At 41.5% G+C, this 26892-nt stretch overlaps 1 protein-coding gene across 1 annotated transcript in view; it reads left to right on the forward strand.

Annotated features, from left to right (window-relative positions):
* Positions 1–26892, forward strand: part of cica (capicua transcriptional repressor a) — a 55238-nt gene that overhangs the window by 10603 nt on the left and 17743 nt on the right. Inside the window, 9 exon segments of the mRNA XM_053334408.1 lie at positions 3251–3527; positions 11345–11476; positions 13209–13371; positions 20302–20401; positions 20994–21176; positions 21922–22048; positions 22305–22477; positions 23547–23676; positions 26420–26502. Of these exon segments, the coding sequence (XP_053190383.1) occupies positions 3251–3527; positions 11345–11476; positions 13209–13371; positions 20302–20401; positions 20994–21176; positions 21922–22048; positions 22305–22477; positions 23547–23676; positions 26420–26502 (1368 nt within the window).

Raw genomic sequence — 26892 nt, forward strand, 5'->3', positions numbered from 1 at the left:
ATCATCTTTTAAATTAGTGAACCATTTACAGTTCAGAGCCAGGTTTTTTAGGGCATCCCTTGTTTTAAATGATTATAGGACCGTCTCTAAGCTGCCTTATTTTTTTTAGGAAAAGTCTTATAAAAGTATTTTCCAACCAGATTTTAGATTTTATTTCTGAAAGTAATTTATTTGGAAAGTTTTAGTCGGCATTGCACTGAGATCACTCTGTAAAGAGTCACCAATGACCTTTTAATGTCAGCAGATCCGCTGAAAACCACCATGTTATTTCTTTTATACCAAAGTGCAGCCTTTGACATAGTGGACCATGATATTTGAATCAGTCGTGTTAACACCAGGGTTGGATTCATGCAGCCCGTAGATCAGGGGTGTTAAACATGCGGCCCGTGGGCCAGAGCCGGCCCACCGAGGGGTCTGCCCAGGCCCACTTCCTGTCTTATTTTCCTCCCTTCTTTTCATTCTTTGTTACTTAATTCCTTCCTTCCATTTGTCCTTTCGTCCTTCCTTCCTTCCTCACTCCTTGACTCCTTCATCCCTCCCTTCCTTCCTTCACTCCTTGACCCCTTCCTTCCATCCTTCCTTCCTTCCTTCCTTCCTTCCATCTTTCCTTCCTTCTTTCCTTCCTTCCATCTTTCCTTCCTTCCTTCCTTCTTTCCTTTAATCCTTCCTTCCTCCTTTTCTTTCTTTGTTTCTTCCTTCCACCTGTCCTGTCTTCCTTACATCTTTTCTTCCTGTCTTCTTTTCTTTCCTTCCTTCCTTCCTTCCTACTATCTTCTCTTCCTTCTTTTCCTTCCTTCCTTCCTTCCTTCCTTCCTTCCTTCCTTCCTTCCTTCCATCTTTTTAATGATCCGGCCCACATCAGATCAGATTGTACTGTATGTGGCCCTTGAATGAAAATGAGTTTGACACCTCTGCCGTAGATCAACATTTACAGAGTCATAATGTTTCTGGTTGTGATAATTTCTTATCATTTTTATGCAGACGACACACAAATGCTCTTTGCTGCTCTTTTAAACCGTCTTATTGGTATCGATTGTTGCATGGCCACTATTTTTTTATAGAGCTATTTAAGTCTGACATTTCACAAATTGGAGTCACACCACATTTTCTATGAATGATTTTTCAACCACTATCTGTAAATGTTGAATCAGTAACAAGAAATCGAGGTGTAATTTTTGACTCAGACCTCACATTCAAACCGCACATCGTGAAAAACAGTTAAATCACACTTTATCCACCTCAAAACATGAGCCAGCCCATTCATACATTGCAGAACTGACTCATTATGAGCCAGTGCACAGATCCGTTGGCAGATATTTACTTACTTTTCCAAAAAATCCAAATTTATAACAAAGGAGGACTGAACTTTCTCGGTCAGGGCCCCTGAAATTATTGAATAGCCTGCCAAAAGGATCTCAGGCTTGCAGATTCACTACACACTTTTAAATCCTTTCTAAAAAAAAACTCTCTTTTATGGATGTGTTTTTGTGTTGTCGTCTTTCACAGTCTTTTTTATTATTTAGTACTCAGGGTTTTATTTTCCCTATTGATTTCCTTTTCTTTTCCTTTACCTTATTCCCTGGGCATGCATGTTTTTATTTAAATATATTATAGTATTACATTATGTATGAAGTGGGTGACTTTTAAACGTCTCTGGCCTTAAAAACTGTAAAAGATTTGCTGTATTATTTCATTTCGTACAATTATCGAAGCAAAAACTACCAAAATTCCTCCTTTTCTTTTTAACTGATACAATATTGGCCAAAGATTGATTTTGCAAAAACGTCCGCCTCCACTGATTCATAATCCTGTGTGAATATTGTAACCTTGGCTCTATAATTTTTTTTTTTTGATGATGATTTAGAAAACCCATCCTGAAAATAAATTAAAAGACATCTCCACTAATCTATATTTAAAATACTTAACCACAACAGACCCTAAAGGCGTCTCTCAAAAAAGGAAAATGAAGTCCAATAGACACCCCAAGTCAAGGCAAAAAAAAAAAAGACCATCAAAACAACCGTGGAAACCTCTGAAACCACTCCTGCACGTAAGATGATAGTTTGACATGAAAGTGGTGTACTTATAGCCGCGTTGTGAAGAAGCTACAAGTGTTTGAGAGTCGCTGAATGTATTGCTCAACGCTTGAAGATGTGGGTTATGCTGCAGATGTAACATGTACTGTATCGTCGCTATGAGTCAGCTCTTCAAATACCCCCCCCAAAAAAATGTCATGATTAATCAACTAAACTATACATCTCTCCTCTCCTACTTCTTGACACCACTATAAAATCTTTGATAAATAATCATCAGTAATGTGGATAGAATGAAAGTAAAAAGTAAATAACAGAACAGCTAGAACAGTTTGGTGAGTTTAGAAAATTACATATTTTACTGTAATGCAGCATTTAACCCTCCTGTTGTCCTCAGGTCAAGGAAGGAAGGAAGGAAGGAAGGAAGGATGGAAAGAAGGAACAGAGTAAGGAGGGAGGGAGGGAGGAAAGAACAAAGGAAGGAAGGAAGGAAGGAAGGAAAGGAGTAAGGAGGAAGGAAGGAAGGAAGGAAGGAAGGAAGGAAGGAAGGAGAGAAGGAAGGGAGGGAGGGAGGGAGGAAAGGAGGAATGAAGGGAAGGAGTAAAGAAGGAAGGGAGGAAGGAAGGAAAGGAGTAAAGAGGGAGGAAGGAAAGGAGGGAGGAAAGAAGGAAAGGAGTAAGGAGGGAGGGAGGAAAGAAAGGAGGAAGAAAGGAAGGAAGGAAAGAAGCAAGGAAGGATGGAAGGAAGTGAGGAAAGAAGTATAGAAAGAGGGGAAGAATGAAGGAAAAATTAAAGAAGGAAGGAGTAAGGAAAGGAGTAAGGAGGGAGGGAGGAAGGAAGGAAGGAAGGAAGGAAGGAAGGAAGGAAGGAAGGAAGGAAGGAAGGAGGGAGGGAAGGAAGGAAGGAAGGAAGGAAGGAACAGTCAAAAGAGACGGGGTCAATTTGACCTGGGAGGACGACAGGAAAAGACAATTTTGATGACATATCACGATATTACAATATCCAAAATCTAAAACGGTATCTTTCTCATTTCACGATATCGATATAATTTAAATGTGGCGTCGCCATGAGTCTGCTCTTCAAATACCCCCCCCCCCCCCCACAAAAAAAAAATGCATATTTGATGTTTGCTGTCATGTCAGATTAACAATCTAACAAACTACACATCTCTCCTCTCTCCTCTCTCCTCTCTCCTCTCTCCTCTCTCCTCTCCCCAGTCCTTGACACCAGCCACCGCGGGCCACGCCTCCCTCTCCAGCTCCTCCATCCCCGGCTCGATGTCCACCTCGGTGGGCTCGGTCCTGTCCTCCTCTGGATCCGGCGGCAGGGAGAGGGAGAGGAAACCTGAGGGTCACCAGGAAGGATCTGGGGGGTCGCTACCACAACCGGTAGCCTGTCATCCCACACCGACCGCCCTGCTACCGCTCATACTGCCAGCCGAGTCTCCTCACCCTGCTCCCCGCAAGCAGATCATCATGGGACGCCCGGGGACTGGTAAGGAGGAGGGGGAGTAGGAGCTCATCATATCATTGCAGTGTTGTCTTGTCTGACCTTTGTTCTTATCAGTGGTAGAAATCTGCTGAGCCGTGCACTTCTCCCATGCTGTAATAGGAAGGTATGGTCATATGGTAGTTTATGTACTCTAGCTTAGTACTTCTCGCTTTCGTTATCTCTCTAGGGTTACAGTAGTGTCATCAGAGTGCGAAGGCTATGACTCACGTACACTTTACTATTGTTTGCTTGCAGCGTAAGAAAATAACCTTTTTGTTCTGAGGATGTTTTTTTTACCCCTTTGATCTACTTTTTTAGGGACGTTTTCAACTTGTTTTTTTTTTTAATTTTCTTCATTGTAGATGACCTAAAACTTTTCTGGTCTGTATGTGGGAAGCTCTTGGATTCATTATATCCTTAAATAAGAACATCAGCTATCTTTTTTAAACCAGGAGTGTCTTTAATCTCACGTGGGCCGGATCATTAAAAAGAAGGAAGGAAGGAAGGAAGGAAGGAGGAAAGAAGGAAGGAAGGAAGGAAAGAAAGAAAGGAGGGAGGAAAGAAGGAAAGGAGTAAGGAGGGAGGGAGGGAGGAAGGAAGGAAGGAAAGAAGGAAGGGAGTAAGGAGGGAGGGAGGGAGGAAGGAAAGGAGGAAGGAAGGAAGGAAGGAAGGATGGAAGGAAGTGAGGAAAGAAGTATTGAAAGGAGGGGAAGAATGAAGGAAAACTTAGAAAAAGGGAGGGAGGGAGGAAGGAAGGAAGGGAGGAAGGTAGGGGGGAGGAAGCACGGAAGGAAGGAAGGAAGGAAAGAAAGATGGAAGGACGGAAAGAAAGAAAGATGGAAGGAAGAGAGGAAGGAAGGAAAATTAGATAGGAAGGAAGGAAGAAAAAGAAGACAGGAAAGAAAGAAGGAAGAAAGGACAGATGGAAGGAAAGAAGGAAGGAAGAAAGGACAGATGGAAGGAAAGAAGGAAGGAACAAAAAGAAGACAGAAAGGAAGGAAGGGAAAGATGGAAGGAAGGGAGGAATGAGGAAAGTGGGCCGGACTGGACCCCTCGGCGGGCCGGATCTGGCCCACGGGCCGCATGTTTGACATCCCTGTTTTAAACTAAAAAATGTTAATGTGAGAAGGAGCAGTGTATTTTTTGAGGGTGAAGAAAAAAGGGGGGGGGGTCATCTTTTTTTTATGTTCTCTCTTTTTTTAAGAATGTATTGGGGCAACATGCGGTTGTGAAAATATTTAGCCAGCTTTGTGCTCACTGTTGGATGCAAGAAAATTAGCCACTGAGAAATAGAGGTGTTTGGGTTAATCATATACTGTATGCTTGTTTCCATGCCAACGATTGCGATATTACAGTATGGCCAAACTCAGTAATGTTGCTTGTTGAATATATAAATAAGCTAGAAGAGCTTTGCGATTTTTTTTTCTTCAAATGCATGATCTCTCATTTTCTATCATTTTATGACTATAACTGAAAGTGTATTAGATGTACAGAAATGTGTGTCTGGGTGTTAGAGAGATATTGGTAATTTTTCTAGGTTGTTCAGTTTCACAGCTCTTACTGAAATTAGTGTGTACATTTTCAGGGAACGTGGCACGGCAATGCAGCTAAAGAGTATTGTTTTAAAGACCCACGAGACTGGCTAGAGCAGATGTGCATTATGAGACTCTGTGCATGCTTAATTTTTTTTTTTTTTAATATTTAATATTTCATAACCTCCTTTTCTGATTCAGTGGTAATTTTATGTCTCGCTTTTAAAGTCAACTAAAGAGTGAAACCAGCCGTGAAAGGTTCAAAATATCAGTCGCTCAGGCAGCCACCCAGACCTGCTGCTAATTGTGTGTAATTTGTGACTCTGTGTGTGTGTGTGTGTGGTGTCAGAGTTAGCGTGTGTGCGAGTGTGTGTGTGTGCCGAGGGTGTCACCCTTTTTTACATGTGCGTGTGTGTGCATGTGTGTGAGAAAGAGATAAGGAGTGTTTTCCTGAAACTTTAAAAGGGCGAGAATATTGACATGTCTAGACATGCAAGACTGAGAGCATGAGTGCAACAAGGACATTCACACCTCCTCCTCTTCTTCTTCCTCCTCCTCTTCCTCCTCCTCCTCCTCCTCCTCTCCTTTACCACACGCACACTCACGCAGACACATCATTCACGGCTTTCCAGACAATCAACAAATTCAGACAGGGCATCAAGGGCAGGTCCAGCGTGATGTGAATGTGTTTCATCGTTCTCAGCAGTAAAAGGAGTAATCGTATTGCCGGTGTGTTGTCATGGATACGCTGTTTCCACCGGTAGAATTAGCGCAGTAAAGCGTTGAGGCCTGAGCTGATTACCGGAGCGCGCTTTTTTATTTCTCTCTCTCTCTCTCTCTCTCTCTCTCTCTCTCTCTCTCTCTCTCTCTCTCTCTCTCTCTCGCTCTCTGTCTGTCCCTCTCTCTCTCTCTTTCTCACATCCCTCACACTACTCTGCTAACAGCCACCTGCCTCTGTAGCGTAACGTTTCCTCCGCCATACATTTTTAAAAACACCTAGAGCCACACAGCGACCCCAGAAACAAACACACACACACACACACACACACACACACACACACACACACACACACACACACACACACACACACACACACACACACAGAGAGAGAAGCCAGCGGAGGCCCCCACGGCTGAGATCTCTCCTAAATATAGCCCCAGCTCAAGTGCAGCTGCATTAGCATCACAAGTTTCATTACTGTTACTCTTTCAGTGCATCTGCAGCCTTTCAGTGAAGACGTGTAGAAGTGAAGCTGAGGTCTCATCTTGTTGCACAGCTAGCGAACCGCATTATTGCTTTTGCACCCACAGGAGGAATTATTTAGAAGCTTCTCCGGTGGTCATGTGTAGTTATAGGAAAGGTGGATATCTACTGTTGACTTATGTAATTTTTCCCACTCAGAGCATCAAGACCCCTCTAGGTGTATTTTCTTGCTAGTCGTCACCGTCAACGCTTTAAGAGACAGATGGACGGATCTGTGCAGTATTTCTGCTTCTGATATTGAGACTACCACCCCACTGATATTTTTCACAACTCGCCGCTGTCAGTGCTTCACTGGAATATTCATGCCTCGCCTCTTCAGTGTATCTGCAGGTCCTTTTTTTAAAAGTTTGACGAATCTCAAGTAAGATTTAGCACCTTTTTAAAGGATGAGGCTGATTTTATTCTATATTTTTCTCACTTCATGATGAAAAGTCTCAAAATCTACCTACTATCTGCCCTCTCAGTGCTTTTTAAGTTCATTGGCTCCTTCTGCAGCCATAAATCTTTAAAAATTGGTCTCGGATGTATAGTTTCATTTTCTAAAAAGGCTCAGTAATTTAGGCTAATGCAAATTTTGTCCCCTTTTTTTGAGTAATTACAGCAGCAGGACACTATATGTAAGGTTTTAAATTAAGCTACAGTCCTTATTTTAGTCAGTAGCAGAGAGGATTCAGAAATATACAGTACTGTGCAAAAGTCTTCAGCCACCACTATCATACAAATAGAAAATACACACACAAAATGTAACATTAATTATTAAACATTATTAGGACCCGAGTACTGACCGACATGCATGGGGTGGTGAGGGCCCGTTCATCGCTGCTTGCAGCTTTAATTGTTATTATTATTATAAATATTATTAATTAAGGTTCCAAGTCTAAGGGGAGGTCACATTAAATACTTGGAACTTAAGCCTATATTTCTTCTTCTCTTTATTTTAACACTGCATACACATTTCCTGTATTTTCTGGTTGTATTCTAATAAAGAGACTGAGAGATATTATTATATATGGTCATTAAAGCATTGCTAAAACACTACCACTAAGGCTTTTGCACAGTAGGATGAATACATTGTTAGTTTTTGGTGCATTCATGGTATTTATTGACATTGAGAATAATATAGAATATCACCAGCTTTCTCCTTTTTTAAAGAGTGTTAAAAAAAAATAAATAAAAAAACCCTATTTGTAAAGGTTTTGGTCTAATTTCATGTCTTCACGCTGTGGTGATATTTAGTCGAGACAGAGCTGGAGCGTAAGGCAAACCAAACTGTAATTATGTGTAGTTTGACCACAGCTGTGGGTGGAAAATGCAAGAGTGTTGATTTTGCACTTCCACTGGGTCACATTCTGACTGTCATGCATCTCCACTCTTCTCACAATAATACACAGCAGGGTTAATACACTCCCACAACTGTCACACGCTGCATTCAGGTTCAGGTGGAAACAGGTTTTTATTTTTTTTTTATTTTTTGGCTGCTGGTTGTTGTTTATTTATTTTTCATTATTAACTTGACATTAAATCCAATTCAAAGCTAGCCGTGGAAGCTCTGAAAAGGTGTCTAATTCGGCTTAAATGCACCTATCGAGTATTCAGTTACACCACTTTTTGTTTAGCGTTTCAATTTAAACGGGAAAGGAGACAAATCACCTGAATTTAATCCCCTGCTGCTGATGTGTCCTTGATGTATCCTTCCCTATAAACTACACAGCTGCTGCAGAGTAGCACAGTGTGACCTCTGACCTACCTGTGGATAGCCAAATAAGTAGGAGGAGGAGGAACAAGTTGAAATGAGTGTTGAGTTTTTTGTTTTTTTTTAAATATTCCCAGAAAAATGCACCATCTGTACTTTTTAGCTGGTAGTGATGTGCGTATAAAAGCATTTGACTAAGCCTCACTTCCTCAGCTGAAGTTCCTGATGCAAACAAACAAGCAGCAGCAGCAACTAGAAACAGCCAGTAAGTAATAAGAAGTGCAAAGGTCAGACCACAGCGATAATAGTCATGCGACACCACAATCAGCATTTTAAGAAGAAGAAGCAGAAGAACTCTGTCAGTCTGGAGGAGTACTACTACTACATCTAGGACAGATTTACATTTTCTAAGTAGTCTAGCTGAGCGGTGTCTCAATCTCCATTTTAACCTTCCTGTTGTTCTCGAGTCAAGGAAAGGAAAGGGAAGGAAAGAAGGAAGGAAAGGGGGAAGGAAGAATGGAAGGGAGGAAGAAAGAAGGGATGGAGGGAGGAAAGAAGGAAAGGAGGGAGGAAAGAAGGAAAGGAGGAAGGAAGGGAGGGAGAAGGGAGGAAGGAAGGAAGGAAGGAAGGAAAGGAGGGCGGAAGGAGGGATAGAAGGGAGGAAGAGGGAAGGAAGTATGGATGGAACGATGGAAGGGAGGAAGAAAAAAGGAAAGGAGGGAGGAAGGAAGAAGGAAGGGAGGAAGGAGGCAGAAAGGAGGAAGAATGGAAGGGAGGAAGGAAGGAAAGGAGGGAGGAAGGAAGGATGGAAGGGAGGAAGAGGGAAGGAAAGGAGGAAGGAAGGAAGGAGGATGGAAGGAAGGAAGGACAGAGGAAAGAAGGAAGGGAGGAAGGAAAGGAAGGGTCAATTTGACCCGGGAGGACGACACAAGAGTTAAATGAGCCATAGCAGGCGAGTGGTTGGCGGTTGGCTATAAATAGACCATTTTAATACTTTATTTAAAGATTATTAATGGAAACAGACACTGGACATCGCAGCGCTGCAGCATATATCTCATAGGAGGTTTTTTCCAAGCCGAGCCAGGCCTGTATGTAGAAGTACCGCAGTCGGTCCAGGCTGAAGTCTTGAGTCTTTATTATATAAATTTACAGCCGGCTCACAAACAGAATGAACCTCCGCTGGTAAAAAAAACAATGAAATATCCAAAAGTGCAGTTAGCGATGGCATCAATAGTAGCAGCAGCTGTTGTTGTAGTAGTTGTGTTTGTAGAAGGTGGAGTAGTAGTGATAGTAGTGATAGTAGCGATAGTGGTCATGGTGTTTAGTATTAGCAGCGGTAGTAAAAGGTAATAATAGTACAAGTGGTAGCTGCTTTAGTTGTATTGTAGTGTGATGATGGGAGCATGTTGTTTTTTCTGTTATTCACTTTTCTTTTTTTTTTTATAATTCAAGTTTTTATTTCTTTTCTCTTTTTGGTGTTTGACAGTACAACATTTTGAACCATCAGCGGCATAAAAAAAAGAAAGAAAATCAATCAAGAATACAATAAAAATACAGTATAAGGAGGAAGGAAGGTAGGGAGTAAAGGAAGGAAGGGAGGAAGGAAGGAAAGAAGAAAGGAAAGGAGGGAGGAAAGAAGGAAAGGAGTAATGAGGGATGGGAGGGAGGGAGGAAGGAAGGAAGGAAGGAAGGAAGGAAAGAAGTATATAAGGAGGGAAGAACGAAGGAAAAGTTGAAGGAAGGAAAGGAATAAGGAGGAAGGAGGAAGGAAGGAAGGAACAGTCTAAAGAGACGGGTCAGTTTGACCCGGGAGGACGACAGGAGGGTTAAGGTTTGGTTTTACACATCATCGCTGGACTGTGAGAACCGTTTATGACCATTCATCTATAATAAAAATATAATTCAGCATGTGTTTAAATGGTTGTAATATACCTTTATCTCTCTCCACTCAGCACAATGACGTACAGTATATGCAGAGTTTAACACCTCAAGGCTGGTTTCATGTGTTTCTGCTCTAGTGGGAAACTTACTATGTGCTCATCTAACATTTAAATATGATGTGTGACATCAAAACTGTGTGGTGTGTGTGGAGCCAAATATAGTTATAGTATGTGTGATGTGGAAACTTCAGCCTCCAGTGCACATAAGAAGGGAAAACATCTTGTACCCATTAGTTAAACTTTGAAAATCAACATTATTTGGATATTTTAAAGGCCTTTCAGTAGGGCAAAGGAGTAGATGAGGTTTTTTTTTTTTTTTTTCTTTTTTGGCAGTTTGGCCTTATTGGACAGGGGTTAAGAGAGAGAGAGAGGGAGAGGAGGGAGAGAGGGAGAGAGAGAGAGAGAGAGAGAGAGAGGGAGAGAGAGGAGAGGAGAGAGAGAGAGAGAGAGAGAGAGAGAGAGAGAGGGAGAGAGGAGAGGGAGAGAGAGAGAGGAGAGAGAGAGAGGAGAGAGAGAGGGAGAGAGATGAGAGAGAGAGAGAGAGAGAGAGAGAGAGAGAGAATGAATGTCATTTACAAATTTTTATGACTGTAATTGAACTTTTTTTTTTTTTTTGCGGAAAGAAAAAAAAAAAACCCTGAAATGTCAGAAACAAATTATTATTCCATGTCTTAAAACTTGAATGGGGTGGAGCATTTCCTCAACACATTCAGGAAAACTTAATCCTGCAGTTTATCCGGAAAAAAATTCACCAAATTTGGAGATACGTCGGCCGGCGGCGCCATGAGAGGAGTTTTTATCTCATGCGATGCATCAATTTGAATGATGATTTGAGTGATTTTGCATACATACAATAAGAATAGTGTTTAGGTACGTATTCAGCTCGTACTCCGTAGTCATCCTGGCATGAAGTGGGTCGAGCTGCTGAGACAGTTCATTTGAGAGTCCAAAGCTCGGCAGCAATGTGGCGGCAGTCTAGACAGTGAGTAGACTGGAGTCTGGAATCTCTGTGGATAAAATAACAGGTTCCCTCATCACATCACACACCACATGACCCCTCAACTCTCATTATCCTGAGGGATGGTCTCTGTGGCTGTGTGTGTGTGTGTGTGTGTGTGTGTGTGTGTGTGCGTTAGGGAAAGGGGGCAGAGTAGGTGACTGAATACACAACTCCATTCATAGCGTTCAATCTCTGGCAGATTCTATGAAACTGTAGTTTTTAGTAGCGCTTTAGCTCATGGCTGGATGTCGGTCATATAGGATTTCACATGCTGCCAGAGGGCACAGCGCTACCTTCTGTCTACACTCCCCGATACTGAAGTGGATAAACATGATGACATTTCACTTTTTTTCACTCTCTTCTCTCTCTCTCTCCCTTCGTGTTCCCACAGTTTGGACCAACGTGGAGCCTCGGTCGGTGCCAGTGTTCCCTTGGCATTCTCTCGTCCCTTTCCTGGAGCCGAGCCAACCAGGAGCGGCTGCCCAGCCTGCTGATGGCCAGCAGCTTGTCAATCAGGGCAAAGGTAGAAAATGACCCCACTCCCTTTCTTTCTTTCTTTCTTGGACATGACATCATGACTTTTTACCCAGAAAGCTGATTTCCTCTGAATGTAACCACACACATATATATATATCTTAACCACGTACTATTATCAACCAACTTTTCTCATTACATAATAAACATAACAGGAAATACTACGCGGGGCTCTACGGCTCAAATAACAACTGCCAAAACACTCAAGTACAAACGTTGGTTGGACAAATGAGCAGCCAAGTCAGTGTTTCTTAAAACAGTTACGAGCGAACTGCAAATCAGCACAGTTGGTGTTCACACCTATACACTTCCAGTAATGCTGTTGATGATACTATTTATTGAGCTGTGGAGCTAAAATGTGTTTAAAGCCTAATTTAAACTGGCAGAGAGAATTAGCCACCACAGAAAGCTAACCTGAAGACTGTAAAGCTTTGTTTTAAGTCTTTGATGATCTTTTCTTGTCTTCATGTGCTTTAGACTATTTGAGGGCTGCTTTGATTCATCTTTTAGTTTATTAAATATTTTTCTGTCAGAGCCCAAATATCACAGTTTCAGATTGGTTGTTTTTTGTCTGACCAGCAATCCAAAGCACAAATTTATTAAAATTTCTAAAATATATGAAAAGCAGCAACCTCTCACATTTTATTAACCCTCCTGTTGTCCTCGGGTCAAGGACGGAAGGAAGGGAGGGAGGAAGAAGGAAGGAAGGAAGGAAGGAAGGAAGGAAGGAAGGTAGGAAGAATGAAGGAAAGGAGGGAGGAAGAAGGAAGGAAGGAAGGAAAGGAGGGAAGGAAGAAGGAGGGAGGAAGGAAGGAAGAAAGGAAGAATGAATGAATGGAGGAAGGAAGGAAGGAAGGAAGAATGCAGGAAAGGAGGGACGAAGGAAGGAAGAAAGAAGGAAAGGAGAGGTGAAAGAAGGAAGGAAGGAAGAATGAATGAATGGAGGAAGGAAGGAAGGAAGAATGCAGGAAAGGAGGGACAAAGGAAGGAAGAAAGAAGGAAAGGAGAGAGGAAAGAAGGAAGGAAGGAAGAATGAAGGAAAGGAGGGAGGAAGGAAGGAAGCAAGAAAGAAGGAAAGGAGGGAGGAAGGAAGGAAGGAAGAAAGAAGGAAAGGAGGGAGGAAAGAAGGAAGGAGAGAGTAAAATGAAATAAAAAAGAAAGAAAAAGAAAGAGAGAAGGAGGGAGGAAGGAAGGAAGGAAGGAAAGGAGGAACAGTCAAAACAGAATAGTTTGCAATTACTTGTCATTTCAGATCTCTACTATGAAATAAGCCGACGTCATGTCATCCAAAACAGTTTCCTGCCAGACAATTTGCTCTTGAATATATACGGTCTTCTATGCATTTACCCATCTCAATAAAACCTTGGCTCGGTTATAATAAAGGCTTCAAAAAATGCAAAAAAAAAAAAAAAGGCTAATCTGTAATAACCGAGAAAAAGGAAGCAAGCTTATTAAATGGTTACAACAATAAACATAAAGACACCTGTGAATTCCCTTTAATGTGTTAAATACCTTTTAATTTCCTGTTTCTTCTTCTTTACTACTGCAGCAGATTATAACATAGATGCGGCCGCAGCTTGTCACGCCTCCCACAGTCCGTTAAACAGCCGGCAAGAATAGACGCTAATTAACACCCAGACTGTCTGATTTACATATGTCACCATTATACATGCTCTTCACATTTCAAATGGCGTCTTCTTCTTCTGTGTTTTTTTTTTCAGAGCCTCGTTGTGGGGTTGCCTTGGTGAGCGACGGCGGGCGAACCACCGGCCCTCCAGACTTAGAGAGAGGATCCCCGTCATGCCCTCCTCCTCCGACCAATGACAATCCTCCTGCAGAAAGGGGCGGGGCTGACAGCGAAACCGAGAGCGACACAGACGACCCGTAAGTACAAAGTTGTGGTTTCTTTTTTTTTTTTTTTTTTTTTTAGCAGCATTTTTTTTCTCCCTTTCCTCTTCCTGTTCGTGTGTCAAGTTCGTGCAGCATATGACGGTGCTTTATATTTTTTCTACAAATTTAATTTCTGGCGCACTGAAAAAAGGGAAGAAGGAGGAAGGAAAGAAGGAAGGAAGGAAAGGAGGAAGGAAAGAAGGAAGGAAGGAAAGGAGGGAGGAAGAAGGAAGGAAGGACGGATGGAAAGAAGGAAAGAAAGGAGGGAGGATGGAAGGAAGGAAGAAAGGAAGGAGGAAGGAAGGAAAGGAGGAAGGGAGGAAGGAAGAAAAGGAGGGAGGAAGGAAGGAATGAAGAAAGAAGGAAAGGAGGAAGAAGGAAGGAAAGGAGGGAGGGAGGAAGGAGGGAAGGAAGAAGGAAGGAAAGGAGGGAGGAAGAAGGAAGGAAAGGAGGAAGGAAGGAAGGAAGGAAGGAAGGAAGGAAAGGAGGGAGGAAGGAAGAAGGAAGGAAAGAAGGAAGGAAGGAAGGAAAGGAGGAAGAAGGAAGGAAAGGAAAGAAGGAAGGATGCTTGATGTTTTCTCTGCAGATTTAATTTCTGGAGCAACTGAAGATTGATTTTTAGTAATTCAGCGGCGAAGCGTTACGGACGGACGGACGGAGTGATTAGAATCAAGAGAAGAAGAGAAACGGAGTGATTAGAATCCAGAGAAGAAGAGAAACGGAGTGATTAGAATCCAGAGAAGAAGAGAAACGGAGTGATTAGAATCAAGAGAAGAAGAGAAACAGAGTGATTAGAATCCAGAGAAGAAGAAGAGAAACGGAGTGATTAGAATCAAGAGAAGAAGAGAAACGGAGTGATTAGAATCAAGAGAAGAAGAAGAGAAAGAAGCATCCTTTTGATTTAAATGCAGGTGTAGAGTAGCGACCGCCAGTCAGACAGCAGACAATCCAATTTACATGCAAGTGCAATATTTCATCTGTTATAATGATAATGGATAAACTCACTGACTCACTGGCAGAGATACCAGGAGTCTATTTTTACTTCTATCAGTATTCATGATTTACAGACTACTGATTAGTTATTCCTTTCATTTTCTTTCCTCGTCATTAGAGTCCGTGATAAATAAGAATTGGCAAGATGAACAATACAGAAACATCTTAAAGAATAGTTTTTAAAAGCAGCATCAGGTTGGTTAAAATGTACGTTGTGTATTTTGTGTTGGTTTTGAAATGACATTTGCTCCATTTTTTTAAACCAAAAGTGAGACTGAATGCTCTTGAAAATGTCAAATGGTGTAACCACAAAAGAAAAATGTAATATTTTAAACATTTTTGCCATAATCCTCTAATATATTCTCTCAAAATGGATTAAAAGCAGAGATTTTAAGCTGGGTCCACAAAAAAAAAACAAAAACATTGTCAAATGGTGTAACCACAAAAGAATGATACATATTCATTATTTAATCCACCTACAGTGTATTTAAGACTTATACTAATAATTACTTCATTTTAAAAGTAACATTAAATTCCTGGTTGACATGATTCCCCAAATGAAATGTAATATTTAGAACAATTGTATTCCATTACCTTTATTTAATATGAAAGTAGTTGATATGGTGTTTTATTGAGAATCTAGTGTTTTTATGGTTACACCACTTAGACATTTTTGCCATAATCCTCTATTATATTCTCTCAAAATGGATTAAAAGCAGAAATGTGATGCTGGGTCCACAAAAAAAAAACAATGTCAAATGGTGTAACCACAAAAGAATGATAAATATTCATTATTTTATCCACCTACCGTGTTTAAGTGGACTTATACTAATAATTACTTCATTTTAAAAATAACATTAAATGACTGATTTACATTATTCTCCAGATTAAATGTAATATTTAGAACAATTGTATTCCATTACCTTTATTAAATATCAAAAGTTATAATGTAAGATCAGGCCAAACTAGAGAATTTAGTTTTTATGGTTACACCACTTAGACATTTTTGCCATAATCCTCTATTATATTCTCTCAAAATGGATTAAAAGCAGAAATTTTAAGCTGGGTCCACAAAAAAACCCTGAAGGTGTTTCAGTTATTCACACATTTACTTCAAATTTTAACCTCAAATCTTAATTTCAATGTTTTTCCATTAAAGAAAAAAAAAAAATTCTGCAGCTCGGTTTCATTATTCCACCTACATCAAAGATGAAGCAGCAACAAAACAAAAAGTGTGGTCTACTTAACCTTTGTTAACCTTTTGTTCTTTAAAAAGCATCATAACATATTTTGGTGCCGCTTGTCAAATGGTGTTACCAGGTTTTGAACAAACACTTACATACAGGGTTTATTTCCTTTCTGCAACTCTTGGTATGAGTCAGTGTAAAAAAAAAAAAAAAAAAAAAAAAAAAAAAAAGCAGATAGTAACCGTTGATTATATTATCCTCAGTTTGAACTTTTTAAATCACCGGCTTCAAAACTTTCAAGGATGCCAAACTCAAAAATGTATTAAAAATCCACCTTTTGACAGTTTAAAGTTATTCTCCGAGCTGAATCAATGAGTGTGTGTGTGCTGAGAGTCTGTTCAGTCTGTGCTTGCTCATTCCTCTCTCTCTCTCTCTCTCTCTCTCTCTCGGTCTCAGGCTGCGTCTTTGCGTCTGGCTGTGTGTTGTTGCTCTTTCAGAGTGACTCAGACGAGCTGCGTGGCTGTCTGGCTCGCTGGCTGGCTGGCTGGCTGGTAGTGTGGTTTTTTGAATGTTCAGGGTCACTGTGCTCACAATGGCCGCCACCACCGACACCGCCACCGCTGCTACTGCTGCTACTGCTGCTACTGCTGCCACCAAAAGAAATGCTTCAGCAATCTCTCAGTGTTGCAGCGGTTACACTTGTTATCTCAGTGTCATCTCTATAGAGAGAGCGATGATTTGAATAAAAACAAGAAAAAAAAACACATTTGATGAGATTTGAGCTCATTTTTCACCCGGCTTATGGCAAGGCAGTTTTATTTATATAGTGTATGAAATATATATTTCATACACAATGGCAACTCAATGTGCTTTACATAAAACAGAAAGACATGCAATTTGAGAAACATTAAAACATACAGTTAACCCCCCCCCCCCCCCCCACACACACACACTAATAATGAAAACAAAGTACAGAAGAATAGAAAGAGAGAAATAAAATGCTAGAATAGAGCATTAAATATAAGATTGCAGCATAAAATAATGATTAGCTTTAAAATCATTAAAAAGGACATAGAGTGCAAATGAAAGATTAAAATGTAAAGTGCTTTAACCCTCCTGTTGTCCTCAAGTCAAGGGAGGAAGGGAGGAAGGAAGGGAGGAAAGAAGGACGGAACGAATGAGGAAGGAAGGAAGTAAGGAATGAAGGAAGGAAAAGAGGAAGGAATGAGGAAGGAAGGAAAAGAGGAAGGAAGGAAAAGAGGAAGGAAGGAATGAGGAAGGAAGGAAGGAAGTGAGGAAAGAAGGAAGGAGGGAGGGGGGGGAAGGGAGGAAAAGAGGAAGGAAGGAAGTAACGAAGGAAGGGAGGAAAGAAGGAGGGAAGGAATGAGGAAGGAAGGAAGTAAGGAGAGAAGGAAGGAAGTGAGGGAGCAAAGAAAGAGGGAAGGAGGGGATGAACGAAGGAAAAATTAAAGAAAGAAGGAGGGAGGAAGGAAGGAAAGAAGGAACAGTCAAAAGAGATGGGGGTCAATTTGACCCGGGAGGACGACAGGAGGGTTAAAAGAGCTCAATCATAATCACAGGAAAAGAGAAATGTTTTTAACCTGGATTTAAAAATGATTTCAGTTCTGCTGGTAGTTTGTTCCAGTTGTGTAAAAGCTGCTTCATCATGTTTAGTTTAAACTCTGGGCTCGACTATCTGACCTGAGTCAGTAGATCTCAGAGCTCTGGGCTCGACTATCTGACCTGAGTCTGTAGATCTCAGAGCTCTGGGCTCGACTATCTGACCTGAGTCAGTAGATCTCAGAGCTCTGGGCTCGACTATCTGACCTGAGTCTGTAGATCTCAGAGCTCTGGGCTCAACTATCTGACCTGAGTCTGTAGATCTCAGAGCTCTGGGCTCAACTATCTGACCTGAGTCTGTAGATCTCAGAGCTCTGGGCTCGACTATCTGACCTGAGTCTGTAGATCTCAGAGCTCTGGGCTCGACTATCTGACCTGAGTCTGTAGATCTCAGAGCTCTGGGCTCGACTATCTGACCTGAGTCAGTAGATCTCAGAGCTCTACTGGGTTTATATTCTACTATAGATTAAATGCTCCCAAACAGATGCAGACAAATCGAAATATAACTTAAATTTCTTTTAATTTGCTCTTATGTGTCAATTCTCAGTCTTTATTTTTATATTTGTAACCATGCCAACTAGATATTAAGTCTGTCTTTCAGAGCACCACTTTAGTCCAGACACAATATCAAACAACTATTTCTATGAAATGCCAGAAATTCATGTTCTAAATAAATAAATAAATCTGGTTTCAGCTTCTTACATGTGAATATTTTCTGGTTGCTTTAGTCTTGAGTTCTTGAGTGATGGTAAACTGAATATTTTTACATTGTTGACTCTTTGTTGGGATTGAAATAAGACATTTTGCACTTTGTGAGACATTTCTCTCCATTTTCTGCCATTTCATGTACCGAAAAACCAATAGATTTAATCAAGAAAATGAATCGATAATGAAAATATTGGTTAGCAGAGCAGCTAGCAGGACTCTTTTAGTCTAATTACCCACATGCATGCAGGCCAACAAACTGAAACACACACACTCCCACATACGCATAAATAGCATAGCATTTGACATAACCCCCCCCCCCCCAACGAAAGTCATGTAAAACCCCAAAAAACTCCCTGGTGCTACCTACCTTTGCCGTTGCTATGGTAACCGTTGACATTAATGTTGCATTTTTGTTTTTGTTTTGTGTCTCTACTCTGTCTGTTATCTCTGAGTGTGTGTGTGTGTGTGTGTGTGTGTGTGTGTGTGTGTGTGTGTGTGCATTTGATAAAAAAAAAAAAACAACTTATGCAAAACTATAGAAGGAAGAAAGAAAAGCAGCATATTCGCGTAGTCACGGCTTGACACTGAGTTCAGTCTCTTTTACTGCAGCGGCGAGAGAAAGAGAAAGAGAGAGAGACAGAGCTTATACAATTTCAAAAGACTTCACGTCTGGTGATGGGAACTATTCTTCTTTTTTTTTTTTTTTTTTTACTTGTCGTGCCAAGAAACCATTAACTCCGGTTTATACACCACTGATTTATCAGACTACAGTTTTGCTCCATTGCCAGTAGTTGTGTGGCCTATGATGGTAATTCTTAAAAAAAACATATAAAAAAAACAAACTGTATGAAAATAACCAGTCAAAACCGCACTTTGTAAACACCAATTGACTGATTGTTAGTGTTTGGGAGGTTCTGGCTTCTCTCTCTTTTTACTCGGGTCCATCTTGATTTATGTTTTATTATTCATGTTCTCTCTTTTTTTTGGCTGCCGAGTTACACTGTGATATAAATTGTTGTATTATTAGAATAACAATAATAATAATAATTTCTGTTTGACTACTCTCGCCCCCCTATCCCCCCGCCCCCCCTCCTCCTCCTCCTCAAACTCCTTCAAAACTTCCCGATAACAATCCAGTGGCTCACAGGAAGATTGCAATTTAGCCGTAGTAGTAAACATCAGTTTCTGTGAAAATAATTGAAGAAGGAGTCAGTAGTCTCAGTAGTTATTTTAGTTTTCCGTCATTCTTGTGTGGTCATTTTGATTTTTTCGTAACGTTGTGAAATCTTGGAGGCTTCAAATAAGCCAAATTTGTGGGGTTTTTTTCTGCCTTTTCCTTGAAGCAGTGTATATTATTTGTTCTTTGTAGATTTCTGTGTAATTTTTGGTTTGTGTTAAACTAAATAGAAACTAAACTAGCTCACATGATGATGACTCAATAGCAACCACCACGACATGATCATGTGAATAAATCTGCATCAGTTTGACAGTAAATGAAAGGAAGAAACAGACTGGCATGTGAAGGAAGGAAGGAAGGAAGGAAGGAAGGAAGGAAAGGAGGAAGGAAGGAAAGAAGAAGGAAGGAAAGGAGGGAGGAAAGAAGGAGGGAGGGAGTAAAATAGGGTGAAGGAAAGAAAGAGAGAAGGAGGGAGGAAGGAAGGACGGAAGAAGGAGGAAGGAAGGAAGGAAAGGAGGGAGGAAGGAAGGAAGGCAGGAAGGAAGGAAAGAAGAAGGAAGGAAAGAAGGGAGGAAAGAAGGAGGGAGGGAGTAAAATAGGGGGAAGGAAAGAAAGAGAGAAGGAGGAAGGACGGAAGGAAGGAAGGAAGGAAGGAAAGGAGGGAGGAAAAAAGGACAGGAGGGAGGAAGGAGGAAGAAAGGAAAGGAGGGAGGAAAGAAGGACAGGAGGGAAGGAGGAAGGAAGGAAAGGAAGGAAGGGAGTTAAGGAAAGAAGGAAAGGAGAAAGGACGGAGGAAAGAAAGAAGAAGGGAGGTCGGGAGAAAGGATAAGAGGAAGGATGGAAAGAAGGACAGAGGAAGGAAGGAAAGAAGGACAGAGGAAAGAAGGAAGGAAGGAAGGAAGGAAGGGAGGGATATATATATTAATATTATACTTGGCATGTGATCTCTGCAGATTTGGTGATGTCATTTCAATAATTTAAAAAAAAACAGGTTCCTGCAGATAAATGATAAATAACATGTAATCCTGGTTTAAGTCTTTACGTCATAACAGCACCTCACACTCTCTCCTTTCATACTTAATAAATAAATACTGTCTCATTTATGCCTGTTAATCCTTTCATCACTCTTTGCTTTCCTTCTTTCTGTGTGTGTGTGTGTGTGTGTGTGTGTGTGTGTGTGTGTGTGTGTGTGTGTGTGTGTGTGTGTGTGTGTGTGTGTGTGTGTGTGTGTGTTTTTAGGTTCTCGCCGGGTGTGGCCAATGATCCGGCGCCCTCCACTGGCACCATGAAGAGACGCACGCAGTCCCTCAGCGCTCTGCCCAAGGACGGAGACAGGAAGGTCAGTCCGCCGAGCCGAGCCGAGACAATTAGCCGTGAATCAGTAGAAAAAAAAAAAAAAAAAGAAGAAAAGAAACATGAAAAACAGAGGAAGGTTATTTCTTATTTAACCTTTGTGTCGTCCTCCCGGGTCAAATTGACCCTGTCTGTTCCTTCCATCCTTCCATCCATACTTCCTCCCTTCCTTCTTCATCCCTTCCATTCTTCCTTCCTCCTTTCCTTCATCCCTTCCTTCCTCCCTCCCTTCCTTCCTTCTTCCTCCCCCCCTCCTTTCCTTCTTTCTTCTTCCCTTCCATTCTTCCTTCCTTCCTTCCTCCTTTCCTTCCTCCTTTCCTTCCTTCTTCCTCCCTTCCTTCCTTTTTTCTTCCTCCCTCCCTTCCTTCCTTCCTCCTTTCTTCCTCCCTTCCATTCTTCTTTCTTTCTTTCTTTCTTTCTTTCTTTCTTCCTTTTTTCTTTCTTTCTTTCTTTCTTTCTTTCTTTCTTCCTTTCTTCCTTCTTTCCTTCCTTCCTTGACTCGAGGACAACAGGAGGGCTAAAAGTGGTAAAAACATTTCTATCTGTCAACCTTCTTCTTCTGTTCTGGTTCCTTCTAGAGGGAGAAAGATCACATCCGCCGTCCCATGAACGCTTTCATGATCTTCAGCAAACGCCACCGAGCCCTCGTGCACCAGCGACATCCCAACCAGGACAACCGGACAGTCAGCAAGATCCTCGGGGAGTGGTGGTACGCTCTGGGTCCCAACGAGAAGCAGCAGTACCACGATCTAGCCTTCCAGGTAGACACACTTTTCTCTTTTTTTTTTATTTCTTTAATTGCTGCTTATTTTCTTACATTTTGTTTTGCACTATCAGGCTGAAAGGGGGCACATCCCGCTAGAGAATAAATATTTTTTTTCTTTTTTTCTTTCTTACTACCTAAGCCAGAGGTGTCAAACTCATTTTCATTCAAGGGCCACATGCAGATCAATTTGATCTCGTGTGGGCCAGATCATTAAAAAGATGGATGGAAAGAAGGAAGGAAGGAAGGGAGGAAGGAAGGAAGGAATGAAGGTAGGAGGGAAGGAAAGACAGAAGGAAAGAGGGAAGAAAGGTAGGAAGGACAGGCAGAAGGAAGGAAGGAAAGAAGGAAGGACAGATGGGAGAAATGGAGGAAGGAAGGAAGAAAGGAAGGTAGGAAGGACAGATGGAAGAAAGGAAGGAACGAAGAAAGAACAGAAGGAATAAAGGGAGGAAGGACAGATGGAAGGAAAGACAGAAGGAAGAAAGGAAGGAAGGAAAAGAACACAGAAAGGAAAGTGGGCCGGATTGCACCCCTTGGTGGGCCGGTTCTGGCCCACGGGCCGCATGTTTGGCATCCCTGACCTAAGCCTTTTGCAATATGTAAACTTTTAATTTCTGGACTCCCAGTGTTTTGCAGATGTGTTGTGAACAGGATGTGATGCATTTAACAGATTCTGCAACAGCAATTTGTCTGAGATTAGCAGTGAACGACACCTCCTTCTTTCTCCCCTCCTCCTCCAGGTGAAGGAGGCCCACTTCAGAGCCCACCCTGATTGGAAATGGTGTAACAAGGACCGCAGGAAGTCACTGTCAGAGGGCCGCGGGACCCCAAAAGAGTCACGGGAGAGGAGCATGTCAGAGAGTATAGGTGTGTGTGATGTAGAAATGAATGGTTTCAGTTCTTATACTTATGTGTTTTGAGATATTCTTGTTGTCCAGGTGACATATTCATATTAAACTATGCAAGAAAATGTGCTCATGCTCCTAAATAGCAACAGTAATAATCTCAAACTCCCATATTATCATCAAGGTGGAGAGGGTTTTATGTTTTATTGATCCATTTTCATGGTCCATTATATTATTTCATCTCAGCTCAGACTCTTTTCTCCTCTCCTTTCCTCCAGATCCTCACACAGAGTCCCAGGTGCTAGAGGGGAAGGTAGGGAGCTCAGGCTGGCCGATGGGATCGGAGCGTCGAGGGGGGCCGTTCGGCGGGCAGCACCCCCGTCCCCGAGCCTTTTCCCAGAGCGCCGTGCACACCCTGGAGCAGAGGGAGAGAGAGAGAGACCTGGAGAAGGTAGGAAGGTTGTTAATCTGTAGCTCAAAGGCAGCAAACATACTCAGAGGAGATTTAAGAATGTGAAAGCATACTGTTCCAGATCGCTAGCTTCCACAAACGACTTACTTAACGGTGTAATCTGTCAGAAAAACATCCAGTTTAATTTTTTTTTTTCTTTCCTTCGGTGCTTTTTTTTTTTCCGATCGCCTAACAGTCACGATGTTAGAAGAAAGTTAAGATCATGTGCTTTCAGCCGAGTCAAAGAGTAATTTTCCAAGGCTCTTAACAATATTGTTGCTGCAGTGTGCATCCAAGAGAAGAAAGAGCAAAGTTAAACAAACAGACACTAAAAGCAAGCGACTGTAGAACTTCTAGCAGGCATACAAGTGTGTGTGTATGTGTGTGTGTCTCTCTGTGTGTGTGTGTGTGTGTGTGTGTGTGTGTGTGTGAGCGCCTACGCAACCAAAAAAACAAACATATGTGTATTCACAGACAGCAGCTGGGTGTCCTTCACACTGCAGGGCATTTTGGTTGAACTCTACAACTTAAAGTACTAAATAATAAAAAAAAAAAACCCCAGTTCAAATGGACTTGTTTGGTTCTTTGTGTGAGGGCTGGAGTTGTTGCTGCTGTTGAGAAAAAAAAAAAAACCCACCCGAAAAAGCTCAGGGGGGAGCTCAGCTTCTAACTTCAAAGGTTCCACTTTCTACTTTTTTAGTGCCTTTGAAGGTACGAGACGGTGGTGTTTGCCGCTTTAGCTCCTAATCACAGAGGAGTAGGTCTGCATGTGAGCTCTTTTTGTCTTGAAGGCATTTATCTAACGCTGGTGGCAAAGCTGTATGTGTGTATGGACGCTTTGATAATAGCTGTATTACCTCAATGTGAAGTATTATTAAGGCTCGCCATGCATGGGGTGGTGAGGGCCCCTTTCATCGTTGCTTGCGGCTTTAATTATTATTATTATTATTATAAAGTAGTAAAGGGCTTTTCTTTTCAGGTTTGAGTTTGTATTCAACACCATGATATGTCAAAAAACTGCTCAAATCATCATTTCATAATCAATTTTTTTGTTTTTTCATCGTCACAGGAGGAAGGGGCGAGTTTGTTTCGTAACCGGCCGCCGCCCCAGATGTACCAGGGCGGCGCCAGCGAGGATGTGACCAGCGACGAAGAGCGCATGGTCATCTGTGAGGAAGAGGGAGACGATGATGTCATGGGTGAGTTGGATGATCAGCACAGTGGTTTTCGTGGTTAGAGAGATTGTTGCATAGTCACAGTTTCACTTCCCACAATGGTCAGTGTGTGTCTGAACAACAAAAAAAAAACACTTCAGCCTGTCACAATGTGTGTGTCAGCAGCAGCTTCTCGTAGGTGTTAGCTACTACGAGTCTATAAAAAGGTTTGATGAGACTAACTCGCACTCTCACGTCTATTGTAGGATGGTGATATTTAGTTTTAGGGCAGCCTTTCCTAATTGTTGTCCAAAGAAAAGGAAAAAAAATCATAGTACCGCTTCACTTCTTTAGCTTTTATTACAAATGAATTCACTTCCTGTAAGTTATTAGAAGTATATTATATATTTAATGACCTTTGTTAAGTCCTATAATCACTATTTTTTATCATAATAATGAATTAAATGACTTTAAGTGTATAGAAAGCGGTTGCTTGCAGTGTCAAACTCATCATCACCTGACTACTGTCTTTCACCTTTTTGTTTCATTCACATCTCATTTCAACAGCAGCAAAAAAAGCTCAGATGAACTGATTATACTCAACCTGCACAGCTCTAAACAGACGGATAAAGTTAGTGGAACGTTTAACCCTTAAAACAGACTCCCTGTTAGGAGCATGATTGGTTAAAGTGGTTGTTCAGTTGTGTATATGTGTCTTTTATTTTGGTAGATTTGAAGCTTGTGGAAGGTCTATACTTTTATAGAAATGATGAAACTCAGTTTAGAAACTAGTATATGTGATATTAATGACCAGGCAGATAAAGTCTGAATATATCACTTCTCAGGAGATACAACTCACATTTCCAAATATTTTAAAGATATATTTATGGAAATGTTTTACTTTGGTGCACATGAAATAACTAGGATTTTATTTTTCATATCTTATTTTCCACTCCTGCCTGTTTTTGAGGGTTAACAGCTAAAGAGACAGCTGTTTCTCTCTAGTGTTGTCCTCAAGTCAAGGAAGGAAGGGAGGAAGAAGGAAGGAAAGGAGGGAGGAAGGGAGGAAGGGAGGAAGAAGGAAGGATGGGAGGAAGGAAGGATGGAAAGGAGTGAGGAAGAAGGAAGGATGGAAGGGAGGGAAGATGGAAGGAAAGGAGAGAGGAAAGAAGGAAGGGAGGATGGTAGGGTCGTGGAAAGAAAGGAAGGAAGGAAGGAAGGGAGGGAGGAAGAAGGACGGATGGGAGGAAGGAAGGATGGAAGGGAGGGAAGAAGGAAGGAAGGGAGGAAGAAGGAAGGAAAGGAGGAAGGAAGGGAGGAAGGAAGGATGGAAGGTAGGAAGAAAGAAGGAAGGGAGGGAGGAAGGGAGGAAAGGAGGAAGGAAGGTAGGGGGGCGGAAAGAAAGAGAAAGGGAAGGAAGGAAAGAAGGAGGGAGGAAGGACAGACGGAAGGAAGGAAAGAAGGAACAGTCAAAACAGATGGGGTCAATTTAACCCGGGAGGACGACAGGAAGGTGGTGGGTGGGGCGGGGGGGGGCTGAGCTAAAAAGAGAGTAAATATTTGACATACATTCATCAGGTGTCCAGTTTGAATGTATGTATAAATAAGCATCTGTTTGTGAACTCTTTCATCTCATCAACTTAATGAATGAATAATGTATCGATGCAGTGTTGACCGCTCCTCACACTGCTCTCACACGGCTAAAAATAACTATTAATACAGGGTTACCGTAGCAACTACAATAATTACCCATAATTGATTATTTGAAAGACAATACTAGCAGTTGCAGGTAATTTCCTCTTCTTCCTCTTGTATAGAAACCGTCACTCAGCTCTGACCACAAATGACATCACCACCAGGAAGTAGTTAGACACGCGGTATCAAAAGTTTGGACGCGCCTTAACCTTCGTGTCGTCCTCCTGGGTCAAATTGACCCCGTCTGTTTTGACTGTTCCTTCTTTCCTCCCTTCCTTCCTTCCTTCCTTCCTTCAGTCTGTCCTTCCTCCCTCCCTCCTTACTCCTTTCCTTCTTCCCTCCCTCCTTATTCTTTTCCTTCCTTCCTTCCTCCATCCCCCTTTCTTCCTTCCTTCTGTCCTTCCTTCCTCCCTCCCTCCTTCTTTCCTTCCCTCCCTCCCTTCCTTCTTTCCCTCCCTCCCTTCTCTCCCCCCCCCCCCTCCATCCCTCCCTCCCTTCCTCCCTCCCTCCTTCTTTCCTTCCCTCCCTCCCTCCCTCCCTCACTCCTTCTTTCCTTCCCTCCCTCCTTCCCTCCCTTCCTTCTTTCCTCTGTCCTTCTTTCCTTCCTTCCTCTTTTCCTTTCTCCCCTCCCTCCCTCCCTCCTTCTTTCCTTTCCTCCCTTCCATCCTTCCTTCCTTCCTTCCTTCTTCCCTCCTCCCTCCCTCCCTTCTTTCCTTTCCTCCCTTCCATCCTTCCTTCCTTCCTTCCTCCCTCCTTTCCTTCCTTCTTCCCTCCTTCCTCCCATCCTTCCTTCCTTGACTCGAGGACAACAGGAGAGTTAAATGAGAAAGCGTGTCCTAACTTTTATCTGTATATTTTTATTTATTTACTTATTCACATTCCAGAAGATACATTTACAAAAATACATAATAATATAGTATTGACTCAAATATTTGCGTTAAGCCTTTGTCTAAATAAGTAACTGAACATCTGAACAAACAATGTTACACAAACTCATTAGTCCTGGGAAACATGCTTCTTCTTATATATCACAGTGTTTAGTGGAGTATTTCAAACAATAACATGATATGATATTTTTATGTCCAATCTTCAGAGGATTCATGTCCCGAGGGCTCCATCGACCTCAAGTGTAAAGAGCGAGTGACGGACAGTGATGAAGATGAGCCAGATGGACAGGTAGGTTCAATGATAATCAGATAACTTGAATTTTGTATCCATAGAGAATACAATGTATACTAAATATATAGAGAGAGGAAATGTTGATTTTTTATTTAAACATTTTAAACATTTTACAAAACATTTCCTGACTTTGAAAATGTGATTAAATGAATAAGTAAATAAATTATAAAATGAATAGATAAGTTAAAAGGGGGAGAGAAGGAGGGGGGATTCAAATAAGAATAAATAATAAGAGTAGAAATGAATAAAATTAATTAATTAATACAATGATTAACTAGATAAATAAAAATAAAAATTAAACACACATACAAAAAATATACATACAATATACAGTCCACATGTACTTATAATAATTTATAGCTCTATTAGCCAGATTATATACGTAGA

This window comes from Scomber japonicus, chromosome 15, assembly GCF_027409825.1.
Source record: "Scomber japonicus isolate fScoJap1 chromosome 15, fScoJap1.pri, whole genome shotgun sequence".
Classification (NCBI taxonomy): domain Eukaryota; kingdom Metazoa; phylum Chordata; class Actinopteri; order Scombriformes; family Scombridae; genus Scomber; species Scomber japonicus.